Raw genomic sequence first — 13,792 nt, 5'->3', positions numbered from 1 at the left:
TAAAGTGGTCCAAGTAAACAGATCAAATGCTGAAAATGAAGTATATATATATATATATATATATATATATATATATATATATATATATATATATATATATATATATATATATATATATATACATAGCACATTTAATTTACAATAACTCGAAACTAACATAGTTGCCCTGAAAGTGAAGAAAGCACAGGGAAATTCACTTTTAATAGGGATGTTACTCACTTCCGCCCCAACCAGGTCTTGAACTCTCGACCTAGGAAATCTGTCTTCTAGCAGTACAGGAACAGAGCGCTAGACCACTCGACTATCTACGCAAGTCCAAAAAAGTTGTTTCAATGGCGTTGGAATTTTCGTGGAGCCGGCCTACACTGCACGCTCATTAAGAATAGAAGCGAGATGCAGCTATTTAGACAAGAGTCTTATTAGAGGATCGTTACCGATACACACTGTAGCGAAATTAACATTATATGAAGCTCAAATAAGTTACAATAACTCTTAATCTAACTTAGCTGTCCTAATTAGGTGAAGAAATATCAACTTAGAAAGCACGGAGAAACTTTTTTTTATAAGAATACTCACTTCTGCCCAATCCCGGAGTTAATCTGTCTCCTTGCAGTACAGAAACAGAGCGCTAGACCGCTCGGCCATCTAGGCAAGTCAAATAACTTGCTTTCGATGCCGATGGAATTCTCGCGGCGCCACCCTAAACTACACGGTCACTTACAATGGAAGTAATGTGATATATATATATATATATATATATATATATATATATATATATATATATATATATATAAGCTTAAATCAATGTAATTAGTCCATTTAAAAGCCTTTGATACTGATCATATTTTCAATAGAAAAAAAACCCAAACATGTAACTACAGGACAATTATCAACTGTAAACTCTATTTCAATCGTAAGTAGGTAGTATTGGGTGTTCCTTATCGGTAAATACACGAGGATTTACATGTAATCTGTGGAAGTTTTCTCAAGTTTTATATTCCATCAATCCTACCTAGCAATATTTAGTACACAACTTAAGACGAAGCAAAATATATCTTTCCGTCAAAAGGTTCGTGTGTATTATTGGTTAAGATACGAGTAAATATTGACATACCATTTTGTCCTTTACCTAGGCATATTAATTGAACTCCTAATGTCATAAACGAAGGAATCAAAGCCCGCCTAGAGAATATTACCCATCCAAGGAATGAAAATGGTGTAGATGTAGAGACAAGCACAGAAACTTCGGTTAGAAATGTCGATAATTTTTGCTATCATTGTCACTTTTTTCTTGGACATGCCAGTTTCTGGTAAGTTTACGAAGAAACTGCACTTATCGTTCATTAATTTTATATTATCCATATTGCCCTTATCTTTCAGCGATGGTTTAAAATAATAATAATAATAATTTAGTAACATATTGTTATATGCTAGGTGTTCTGGCCCAAATCATGGGGATTTTAAAGAACAAAACTCTTCTCTTGTTCATTCCGGAGCAGACGATAATGTACATGTGTACCGTAATCATCTTTAAAAAGAATACGTCGTCGTACATTGTCATTTCATTTTCAGGTTTTTAAAAACGTATCAAACTAGATAAATTTCTTCTGATGCATATTAGCTTCAATTATATAACCCATCTTGGTCTTTGGTAAAAACCTTGAAAAACCTTGAAAAGGTATAATGTGTACATTTGGGGGGAAAATATGGAAAAGATTACTAAATATATTAAGCCTTTCTAAACCTTAAAGTTATTTACAGAAATGTTGCATTTAGATCATGAAATCTTAAAAAATATTCTCTTTTACTTCTGAAAATCAAGCAATCAAACTATTGGCACGGTAATTAGTAATGATTCCTATACTTGTAAAAAAAAAATCAATAAAGAACTGAAAACATGAGAAATATTGTGAATCAGAATGTAATAATATAAAGATAATGAACAGCAATCAAGCTCAAAGGTCCATCGGAACAATACAAACTGGATCAGAGCAAACATCAGAGGTGGGATCGGGTGTCATGGAGGAGCAAGCATCCCCTGGCAACCGGTCACACCCGCCATGTACTCCTTGTCATGATCGGACAAACGGAAAAAAACGTAGAATTTCATATGAAAATAATAGCGTAACAATTTCTATTAGAAACGTCAGTCAACATTTAACTTAATGATATATTGCACGGGCACTCTATCGACCATAGAATTTGAAAAATGTTGACTTTATCTATAATGTATGAGTCAAATAGCAATTTATGAAAGCAAGTTGTCCTACCCAAGTTCATGCTAATTAAATAAAAAGTAATAGAAAATTGCAATAATAACAAATGTTTAGAGGCTCAACATCAAACTCTTATTTATTCGCTTTTTTATTGTCCGTGTCTTTTTTCATATATCTTTCCTGACATCGAAAGTCCAAACTTCGACTTATCAATCATTCAGTGCCACGAAGTTTAAAATCGAAACTAATGACTCCATACGATCTCGACCGAGTTTGTTCACCGGGATAGAAATTGGTTATAACGATCTGGATGAAGGTTAACCGTTTTACGGACTGCATTTCTTTATTTGAACTTCCGATAGAAAGTTGACACCAATTTTTATTTTTTAAAATTTTAACTTAGAAAAAAATTCTTCACAGAATCGCTGTTTAATTGGATAACTGCCCAGCAATGTCCATGAAAAAATTTCATTGGTTTTATGTCGAAACCTGTAAAACTTTCTTTACTCATGGACATGTATCAGGCAAACTGTAAATGCTTCATCCGTTACCAAAAAAATTTTAAAATTGATGCCTCTTCGTTCCACTGCTCGGAGAAAAAAACTTTTAAAATCTCATTTTTCTCATTGACTTGGTTGTTTATGTGGCGGCCGCCAGATAAAATATTTTTCTACGTGGTACCTACCGGCTTCTGTAGAAGGCAATTTTTTAGCATGAAGAATTACCATCAAACCTAAATATGTAAAATTTATGATCCTCTGATTACTGACTGGTTCAAGTCACAGAATTGGTTTAAAGTTGGTCATGTATTGAGAGTAAAATGCATCTTTAAAATATTCTTCATTAGTCAATGTACAAAGTAGCATGTAAATTATTAGATTTACAAAAGTTTAGAATTGTTCCAGGATGGGGCTTAGTTGGTCATATATTGTAATTTATAATACAGTGAACTTTATCTTCTTTACTCATGAACTTCTACGAATTGTGATAATTATAATGTCCTAACCAATCTCTATTTTTTTAACAGAAGTCCAGATCAATTCCAGGTGGGCCTATATTAGTAATAGCCCATGACACTCATGATACATGTAGTCATGGGAACGTCAAGGCTAATTGGTCTCATGTTTTAATTAGTAGCCCACCCATTCCTTTATTCTGTTGTAAATGTGAGTCGAGTCTGCATAACAAACGTCTTCCTTTCTTTTCTCCGCAGAAGAAATATCCCCCCCCCAAAAAAAAAAATTCAATGAAAATTTATTTTTTGCAGATGGAACATCTTGCTATGTTTGCGAGGAAACCACTTCAGGACAGATCTGTAAATCTGGCGAAAGACTTTTACACGACAGAATTAAAGGAGGACTTTTTATCCGAAACTGCACAGCCAGTAGATATTGCAAGATTGAAGCTATAATGAACGCAGGAGGTAAATACCACTGTCGCGTGTATAAAAGCTAACTTTGTGAGGCAAGATTGCATTTAGCAAACGTATTAATTGAGAGAAAAAATACTTAATCATTTTACAACTGTAAATTTCAATATCTTTGGCATCACCGGATTTTGATTTTATCTAACTAGGTATTATTACAAGTCATTTTGACAAATGAATCAATATCGATGCGTCTAATTTTGTCATTAGTTATTTTATACCCATGCTTAAATGATGAGGAAATAGAAGCATGTGATTAGAACGTTCGCTTAGATGATACTTGAACTATGAGATCATACAATTTTTATTAAATCAATCAATGTATTTAATATTGATTTGCTTTATTTAGTCGTCAGTGATACTCATAAATAAAATAAAAGAATTAGATCTGTTTTCATCTGAAATTTGCCTTGTGCCAAAAGTTTTCAAATCACAGGAATAACCCATTTCATTGCAATCAAGTTAGGCATACTGTTCGGCCATTTGTTTAAGTGGTAAATTTTGCGATCGAATTAAATTATTTATTTGTTGTAATTGGAAAATGCTTAATGGTGTACAAGATGAAATAATTCGTGTATCAATTTTGTGATGGAAAAATGGCATGCCATTGAGTCTTGTATTTTTCAACCTTCAGACACTTATTTAGATATACTGTAAAATCACATACTTTGTGGGGTCAAATCTTGGTTTGAGATAAAAAATGGGTTCGAAAGAATTTGATTTCTTGGTTGAAGAATTGTTGAGTAGTTATGTATATGACATATTACAATGTTGGGTAGTTATGTATATGACATTTAACAATTTGTGGTAGTCGCCCGCATGGCGCAGTGGTTAGAGCGTTTGCTCTAGAGTCGCAGTGTAAGAATCCTTACGTCGCGGGTTCGAATCCCACTGCGGGATGTGCAGACTGGTCCTCGGATTATACCGTATAAACCGAGGCCCCGTGTCGCAGTAAGAGCTGGCACGGAAGAGATCCCTTACTGTTGAATGGCTATGAGTGCCGAGTATAGGTCTAAATTTGCAGTCCTTCATCGGCAAGTGGTGGTGTCTTCATATGAATGAAACATTCTCGAGAGGGACGTTATTAAACAAACAAACAAAACATTTTGTGGTGGACATGAATATGTGGGTCTCTTTATACCCCGAAAACAACGAAAATTTAACCCCACGAAAATCAGTTATTTCACTTTAATTCATATGCTCGAAAATAAATCTAGGGTGAAGTAAACAGACTTTTATATAAACTGTTCAAAAAAGAATGAGATGTTTGTGAAACACTAATACCCCCTCCCCTACCCAAATAATTGGACTTTTTCTAAGTCCAAGGGGCATAACTCGGTCAAAAATTGCTTGATCGTACCAAAAACATAACTTGACCAAGATATCTGTATGATAAATCTGTATGCTAAATTTCATTTCAGTACGTGCAACCCCTGCAAAAAAAAAAATGAATTAAAACTGCAAATAATTGGAATTTTTTTAAGTCCAAGGGGTATAGCTCTGTCAAAAATTGCCCCAAACTTGACCGAGATATTCACTGTATACCAAATTTCATTTCAGTTTGTGCAACCTCTTCGAAGAAAATGAATGGACACTGCAAATAATTGGAATTTTTCTAAGTCCAAGGGGCATAACTCTGTCAAAAATTGCTCGATTGTACCCAGAACAGAACTTGACCTCGATATTCTTACGATAAATCTGTATACAAATTTCATTTCAGTATGTGCAACCTTCACCGAAACGGGGCATAAAAAAGAAAGAAAGAAACGCATGGTAAAACAGTGACACATTGAACATAATTAGTGTATTAAAAATGTATGTGAATGCTATCCCACTCTAAATGTAGAGCTTTGGCCAGTTCTTGCAAAGTCTGGGGATTAAATTGTCTCTGGTGGATATGCCTATCCATTTTGTCCAATGAATGCTCAATGGGGTTTAAATCTATCAGATACTGGGATGCAATTGTCTCTGGTGGATATGCCTATCCATTTTGTCCAATGAATGCTTAATGGGGTTTAAATCTATCAGATCAGGATGTTATAACTTTGCTAGAATGCGCTTGTCAAACGAGCCGTATGTGGCTCAGGATGCTTCATTACTGGAAAGACTTGTGCAGGTAGCAAATCGTTAGAATACCGTTTTCTATCAAAGTTCTGTGAATATGAACCAGATCAGTCCTACCTGTATGTAATACCGTTTTCCACATCATTACACTACCACCACTAAATGTATCAACCTCCCGAAGGCAGTTTTTGTAAAACTTACAAAGCTTATGCACTCTGACTCTTACACCAAGCTTTGCAATAGACATTTTGAACTAGTAGCCCTTTGAAAACTTACTATATTTGCGATGTTTTGGGGTTAGAACAATGGCGATAATTCCAGCATCCCGTAGTTTATTACAAACGGTCTTGTTAGATATTCTGTGTATTTCAGGGATAAGTAATGCTGTAGATGACGTACATGTAATTGTAGAACTGCGAACAATAGTATTGTTCTGCAGCCTACCTCAAAGTCAATTTTCAAAAGTTATCATATTTGAATGGTTTTTCATATTTATGTAGATATTAGTGTGAATTTTCATAAAACGAAACATATTTGGGAAAACAAAGAGAGATAACTCTATAATTTTGGTAAAACTTGTGTTTTTCACTCTAGAAATCAACGGAAATTATTTTTACACCCCCCCCCCCCGTAAAACAAAATGTCCTTTTTACAGGTATTATGAATTGTTATTTCACAAATTCATACCTTTTTTTACACCCCAAATTTTTGTAAGTCTGATTTAAACGATCCAAAGTACTGTGATTCATACCAATTGAAAGCTTTTGTTGTTCCACGGGCGGGAACATATTTTACAGACAAAAACAGCAAAAGTGGTCATTTTTTTTACCAACTTCGAATGAGATTACACCGTTCACGGTAGCTCAGTCGGTAGAGCGCTCGCTCCGTGATCGGGAGGTCGTGAGTTCGAATCTCGGCCGCGACTGACCCAAGTCGATAAAAAATGGGTAGCAACTGTTCCTTCGCCATGCGCTCGGCACTTTGAAGTGAAAGTTGCGGGTCCTTCGAGACCTTAAAAATCGAGGCCCCTTGTCACGGCAGGCGTTGGCACGATAAAGATCCCTCACTGCTCAATGGCCGTAAGTGCCGAGTAAAGGTCAAATTTTGAAGCCCTTCACCGGTATATGGTGACGTCTCTATATGAGTGAAAAATTCTCGAATGGGACGTAAAACAACGTACAATCAATCAATCAATCAAATGAGATTACAAATAAAATGAACTGTCCTTTGTATTCAAATAAGTTTAAATGGCCAAATTGCCATTTGGGTTTAAAATGTAGGTGGGAATCAAGAGTTGGCGTTCGTAGTTCTTATTGGACTTTTGCGAGAAGCACTGACTTTTACAGTCGACGACTTACTTTGACATTTAAATCTGCGTTATGTAAGGATGTACGGAATTGATAATAGTTAAGAAAACCTTACTAGTGGTATTAGGTATAGTGAAAGGGGCACTAACATGATTAACCTGTATGTAATCAACACAAAAGATGATGGGAGGCAGAATAACATAACTTAAAATGCCGTATTCGTGAGGGATAGTATCTCCTTTCAATCTCATTTTCTGAAGGAATCGAATAAGCAAGAAAAAACATTCCGATCCGGAAGGAAAACTTTACAGGAATTGGTCAAGATGGGATGGGTGAGGGTTAAGGATATGGTGGTTGTCGTTCCCTTCCTAAACAACGTAATATATGCATTGAAATGGTCCATTATTATCGTTTAATTAACTGTTAAGTTAACTATTTATATCGCAAAAGTCCATTGACCATTTAAAAAATCTTAAGGGCCGGTACACACGGTAAGGCTTGCCTTATAAGTTAACTTAAGTTCTAGCCTTACCGTGTGTACACCCTTAATGCACGTTTTTTTGCGTGGACCCTGAGGTCCACGCAGAAAATATATAAGCGGGGTTAAACCGGATGCCATGGGCTTACGTCAGGCTACGCATGCGCGAATATGCTAGAGAGTTCGCCTCTAAGACAACTTACCCTTAGAACAATTCGCCCTTTTCGAATTAGAATATGCCAATCATGGGCAAACCTCGCTCTAAAATCGACACATCGTATTTATGTATTCTTCGGTGTAACCAAGATCCGATTTTCTCTTTTATATATATATATCCTTATATACAATCTAAATTCTATATGGTACAAGCATTTTAAATAAGTAGGAAGAACTTATATAGATAACTTGACAGCTTGAACATGTTGAATTAAACACTTAGTTCAACTACTTCGTTTCAAAAGATAGTCTTTACCATGTTTACCGGCATTAGTTCTGTGCATCAAGGTTCGCAAAATAATTTGATAGACAGCAATCCAAATATAGCTTGATAAAGGCCTGTAGCAACATTTTTCCAGGGGGGGGGGGGGGAGGGAGAAACATAAAAAAAAATCTGCGTGCTACAGATCTGTGCTACACGTGTAAAATCTATCTTTCCAATGATAGAATATCTTCCGTATAAATCTAGTACAGATGTCAAGTCCCAGCCGTTATGGGTTACATGTATCGAAACAGCCAGATTTTTTAAATGACAAAACTATAGGCCGATCGAGGATAAAATTTAGCAATTTTGCTATGAAGGTACAATCACTCAAAGTAGGCAGATCATTGTAGAAAATGTTAACGAAAGGTTAACCTCTGCCACCTTTCCGAGTAACCAATGAACTCCTCCATGGGTGCATTGACGGTCGTTGTAACAAGAATAGATCGATATGGGTTACCCCATATCCAAGATTTACTCCAGTTTTCACTAGGAAAAAAAACCTGTACATGTTATGAAACTAGTGTATAGTTCTTCATGTCCGTAGCAAATACTGTCACCAGTCTAAGCGTCACTAGCAAACAGTGCACACACCTATACTTGCAAACCTGTTACCAAATAGCCCGGTGTCTACACACGTGCGATGAGATTGTCAGTCGTATCTTCTCAGACCTTTCTGGCAAGCTCGGAAAAACACATTGTTTTGCCGAGAAGTTACGATAGAAGGTGTTCAGGTGTTGTATATTAACCATTCCGTTATTTAAAAAGAGACAGAGAAAAAAAACACGCACACAAAATTAATATTTTTATGTTTTTAAATTGATCGAGTTAATAACCTAGCATCGCTTTAGATAACTCGAGACCTTCTAGTGCCGAGACCCTCTGGTGCTCCAGTTCAGGGTCGGATCCAGCAGTTTTTGAAAAGGGGAGGGGGTTCTAGGTCACACAGCAGGCACTTGAATTCAAGCCCGTGGCAACGGTTTTCAAAGGGAGCAACCTCCAAGAAAGAGTTGACAAGCAAAATAAAAAGATAAATAAATAAAGATAACAACCTTTGCACTTTACTGTAAAATCCTATTTCGGAGGGAGGGGGGGGGGGGGCTTCGTCTAACTTTCCGGTACATTTTGATTTCTTTTAAATGGTTGATTTTCCGTATTTTAAACCTTCCCGCAACAAAAAGTGCGGGGGAGCTTCCAATGTAAATCAAAACTTATACATTAAAATTATAACAAAAGATTATTTTTTTTAAGAAAAAGTGACCCCCCCCCTCCCCCACATATTACGGGGACATTTTGAACCTTTCTCTTCATTGATTAAAATATCCCCATAAAATGAGGATATAAATATTCTCTTAGGCATACTCCTTTTCATGACTTCTTAAAGTTAGTTACTTTAGAAGATGGTCCAAAAATAGCCGTACGTCCGCCGGAATATTCCGATGATATCAAAGTGAAATCTTTCATGTCACGTGTGGGTGGTCGAGGCCCGGGGCCTGGGTTGTGAAGGTACATGGAGGAAAGCAATAAGCAAAACTCTTTCTAGAGAGCAGATAGGGCAGAGATTGAAGTACTTATTTTATTGAAAATACTAGACGTAAAAATATCTATATTACAGAAAAAAACATTCTCTCTCTCTCTTCCTCTTTCTGCAAAAATAAAGGGGTTCCAACACCCGCCCCCCCCTCCCTGGATCTGCCAATGGAGTTAAAAATCAACCATTACGATACCTGTACGCTTAAGCCTCTTTTAATTCTGTTGTTAATTTTAAAGACTTCATTACAATTGTGATAGATACCTAGATCAACATTTCATATTCATATCGTTTCAAGGTCATGATTTTTTTTTATCATTACAGCCTAATTAAGTAGACTTAAATAAAAAAAATTACAAGATATATGTAAAAAAAATAATTAATTACACCTTTGTAAAATCACTAAATTTAGAAATATCCTTTGAATTTCGTTTAAAAACACATGGATATGGTCCACGTATTGCAGTCCTTTTTTAAAGGACAGCAACTTGTTCAAGCCTTATAAGTCTGACTTTCGAATAGAGCACTGCTCTATTTCTTATTTAATTAATACAAGACTTAGCTGTCATGTCCCTCTCAACCAATAAAATACAATAACCTACTGTTCAATCTATTTTTATCAAACACGTGGGTAGATTGAAGGAAACATATACAGTATATTCGAATAAGATAATGAAAATATCCGCAAATGCTTTTGTACAACCTCCTCTCTTTTAAGAAGTGTGAATGCACTGGTCGGTAAAATTATTCCAAAGTCCTAGCTAGTAATCTTCTGTTTTAATGATGTGCACTGTTTAAGGCTCTAAAAGACGTGGATTTATGGAAATGTTTATAATCTTGTAAGTCTTGCCTTAGCGTGTGGACGCGAGAGCCGTACGTCCTGCTAAACGTAACTAAAGGTTTTAGACTTATAAGGCAGGCCTTACCGTGTGTACCGCCCTAAGACTAACACCAAAAATTGTCCATTCCACAAGTACCTAAGCTATAGTAGGTCACAAAAGATCTTATATTTTTGTCCCCCGCTTTCACTGAAAGTGGGGGATATTAATTTGGGTCTGTCTGTCTGTATTTCTGTCTGTCTGTAACACTTTCGTTTCCACGCGATATCTCGAGAACCCTTTGAGCTTTCGCAATGAAATTTTGCACAGCAACTCCCTATGGCCTAAAGAAGAACCCTATTGATTTTGAGGTCCAAAGGTCAAGGTCATAAATTCTGTCTGTTTTTAACACTTTCGTTTCCGCGCGATATCTCGGGAATCCTTTGAGCTTCTGCAATGAAATTTTACATAACTTCCTGTGGCCCAAGGTTTTGGGGTCAAAAGGTCAAAGTTCAAGGTCGTAAATTCATACGTTCCGCCTGTGTGTTACACTTTCGTTTCCGGTCGATATCTCAAGACGCTTTTGAGCTTTCGCAATGAATTTTTATGCCATAACTCCTTAGGACCTCTCTCGCCCCTCTCAAAGTTTCCCGCCCCGTTTTTTTTAAAATTATTTATTGTATTAAAAGTCGCTTGGTTTATTTTTAGCACAGGGGCATGTGGAGAGTTATTACGTATAATACAGGTTGTCGGCGGCCTGTATATTCTTATTACATCTATTAGAACTGTTTAGTAAAGGCTAAATTAGACACCATATATTGTGTAAAATTTTGACAATATCTAACGTGAATATAAACATTATATGTGACCTAATGTTTGCATTTAATTAACTATTAATTAAGTGCCTCCGTGCTCTAGGGGTATGCCACTCGCTTAGCATGTGAGAGGTGCCGGGTTCAAATCCCGGACGGACTTTTTTTTATAAAATTTTTGTATTTTCTAAATGATAGTATTAAGCATGTGAAATGGAAAAGTTATGACGTCTGGCTTGTACAAACTCATAAAATCATTATTACGGTGTGATAAATATTCTATATAAAAAGAATCTTCTATACACATATTAAATAATAAGCAATCAAATCTTTATATCCATGTTGGCATTTTTTATTTGCTTCAAAATGCTTGTATACATTTAATAATTCTACAAATCCAGGGGGGTGGAGTCCGACCCCCCCCCTCCCCGAACTGCGCATGCTTTTCTTTTTTCCCTAAGCGGGGGACACAAATTCTCTGAATTAGCTTGTTTTATTGTTAGATTGTAATTGTAAATAATTATTTTGAAAAGAAAAATCTTAATTGCTCGAGAAATAGAAAAAAATCCGGAGTTGTCAAATTTTTATTTATGTCGTATGATTTTTTGTGAATAGGATCACAGGTTTGTTTTCTGTTAGATTTTGTACTATGGCTGTGAAGTTAACAATAGCATTAAAGGTGCTTGGACACAGATTTGAAGTTAATATTTTCTCAGATTTTCTGTATAATTCCATGACTTATATGTTGCTATAGCATTTCATACTAAAATATAATAAAAATCTTATTTCATCTCGAAGTTATTGAAACTTCAAATTTCTGGACGCGTTTGATTGACACATCCTTGCACTTTCACAATTTTTAATTTTATTCTTAATACTTAAGAAAAGTGGCAGTTTTGTTGTGTATTAATGAAAAGTATTAAAACTATAATCCAGAAAATTCAGAGTAGAAATGTTCGAAAGCAAAACCCACTCACAGTATTGTCAGTCCGTGCTCAGTGGTGTGTGCAGACTTTAACAACTGAACACACCCCGTGAATCGTAAACATTAACAATAACAGAACTCGTGCCCTGTTTACAGAAACAGTTTACGTTTCACGGGTGTATTCAATTTATTAAACTCTGTACACAACACTGAGCACGGGCTGACGATATTAGTGAGAGGGTTTGCTTTCGCACATTACTACTCTGAATTTTCTGGATTTTAGATGTAATGTTTTTCATTAATACAAAACAAAATCGCTTCTTTTCTTAAATACTAAGGATAAAGATAAAATTTGTGAAAACGCAAAGATGTGTTAATCAAACGTGTCCAGGAATTCGTAGTTCCAATAATTTTTAGATAAAATAAGTTTTTAATTATATTATTTTCGTGTGAAATGCTATTGCAATATATACGTCGTGATATTATACAGAAATTTTGAGAAAATATTAACTTCAAATCTGTGTCTAAGCACCTTTAAAAAATAATGAAAAATCATATTCATCGAAAAAGAAATGTATGACAAACTTATATATACTATATATACTAGTCAGGGTATTACATGTATTCCCATTCCCATTTATTATCAAACATGGGATAAATCCCATATATTATGATATGTGGGACATTTACTCCCAGAAACATTTAAATGTGGAATATGCGTTTCCTTTCTGAACAGTATATTTCATCCAATCATCAGTAAGTACATAGCTTGTTCTTAATGATTGTGATATTATTCAACTTTAGTAAATGAAATGATCTCATTCCTTGCAGGTGCCACTGTAAGCTTTATACGTGGTTGTACAGACGGTGAATACGCGGGTAAAAGTGTCTCCCTACTGGCAAAAACTGTTTCTCCAAACAACCAGACACAGTGCGCATATGATACACTCTCAGGACTTAAGTTTTGTATTGCACTTTGTAGTACTAACTATTGCAATGGTCCCCAAATAATGGAGACATCCGGTGGAACAATTTCTAACGAAGTGTTTTCACTGTTTAGTACTGTCTTTGTTCTGATGATGTTCATGATTCTGAAGTACCGATGAATTGGAAGAGAAAAATTTCTGATAATTATTACAACAATGCAGAATCATGCATTCATTTGGAAACAAGTATGATTTTGGAATTAGCAGAGTTACATTTTTCACAATTAGTTATACTTTCATGTAAATTAGTTGAATCTGATTCGTCGAGAAACACTTGTTAAAAAATACATTAATTTACCCGCTGAATAATGAAGCCACGCCCTCCAACGTAGCAACAGTTAACATTGCTTGACGATGGGTGATATTCCAGAATGTATTGACTGCGCAGAATTCATGCGCGCAAGTTTCACTGTAATATGAAGTTGTATAAAACATTCAGTATGATATAATAAATATTGCATGTAGTTGAGTGCAACATTGAAAATTTTCACCCCTCGAAAACCATTGTCAACCGAGGCGCAGCCGAGGTTGACAAAATTTTTTGGGGGTGAAAATTTTCAATGTTACACTCAACTACATGCAGTATTTATATTTATGATAATAATCGCATGAGAAAGTTTTTGTTGGAGACGAGTATTTTAAGTGTGACGAGTTTTAGGTCTTGGTACAGACCAGTATTGAAAAAGTATGAAAAACGTCAGTTAGCATTTGACTTTATGATAAATTGTATTTGCTGACAAAGTCATTGTAT

The 13,792-nt window shown here is 35.4% G+C and overlaps 1 protein-coding gene across 1 annotated transcript; it reads left to right on the top strand.

Moving 5' to 3' along the window:
• The first annotated feature begins 1,255 nt into the window (after positions 1-1,255).
• LOC133196075 (uncharacterized) lies at positions 1,256-13,161 on the top strand. The gene is made up of 3 exons (XM_061332020.1): positions 1,256-1,310; positions 3,484-3,639; positions 12,887-13,161. The coding sequence occupies exons 1-3, from the start codon at positions 1,256-1,258 to the stop codon at positions 13,159-13,161; spliced, it is 486 nt and encodes a 161-aa protein (XP_061188004.1).
• Positions 13,162-13,792: the final 631 nt, after the last annotated feature.

Source organism: Saccostrea echinata, unplaced genomic scaffold (assembly GCF_033153115.1).
Source record: "Saccostrea echinata isolate AGI-Se365-2 ecotype Australia unplaced genomic scaffold, CSIRO_AGI_Sech_v1 ptg000030l, whole genome shotgun sequence".
Taxonomy (NCBI): Eukaryota; Metazoa; Mollusca; class Bivalvia; order Ostreida; family Ostreidae; genus Saccostrea; species Saccostrea echinata.
Note: the sequence above shows the minus strand (reverse complement) of the source record. Positions and strands in the feature narration are given on the sequence as shown.

Bases quoted from the DNA above. Each gene is read 5' to 3' on its own strand.
- LOC133196075 (XM_061332020.1), top strand. From the start codon at position 1,256: ATGTCGATAATTTTTGCTATCATTGTCACTTTTTTCTTGGACATGCCA. The intron at 1,311-3,483 runs GTAAGTTTACGA...TATTTTTTGCAG, and splicing joins CTTGGACATGCCAGTTTCTG to ATGGAACATCTTGCTATGTT. The intron at 3,640-12,886 runs GTAAATACCACT...CATTCCTTGCAG, and splicing joins AGCTATAATGAACGCAGGAG to GTGCCACTGTAAGCTTTATA.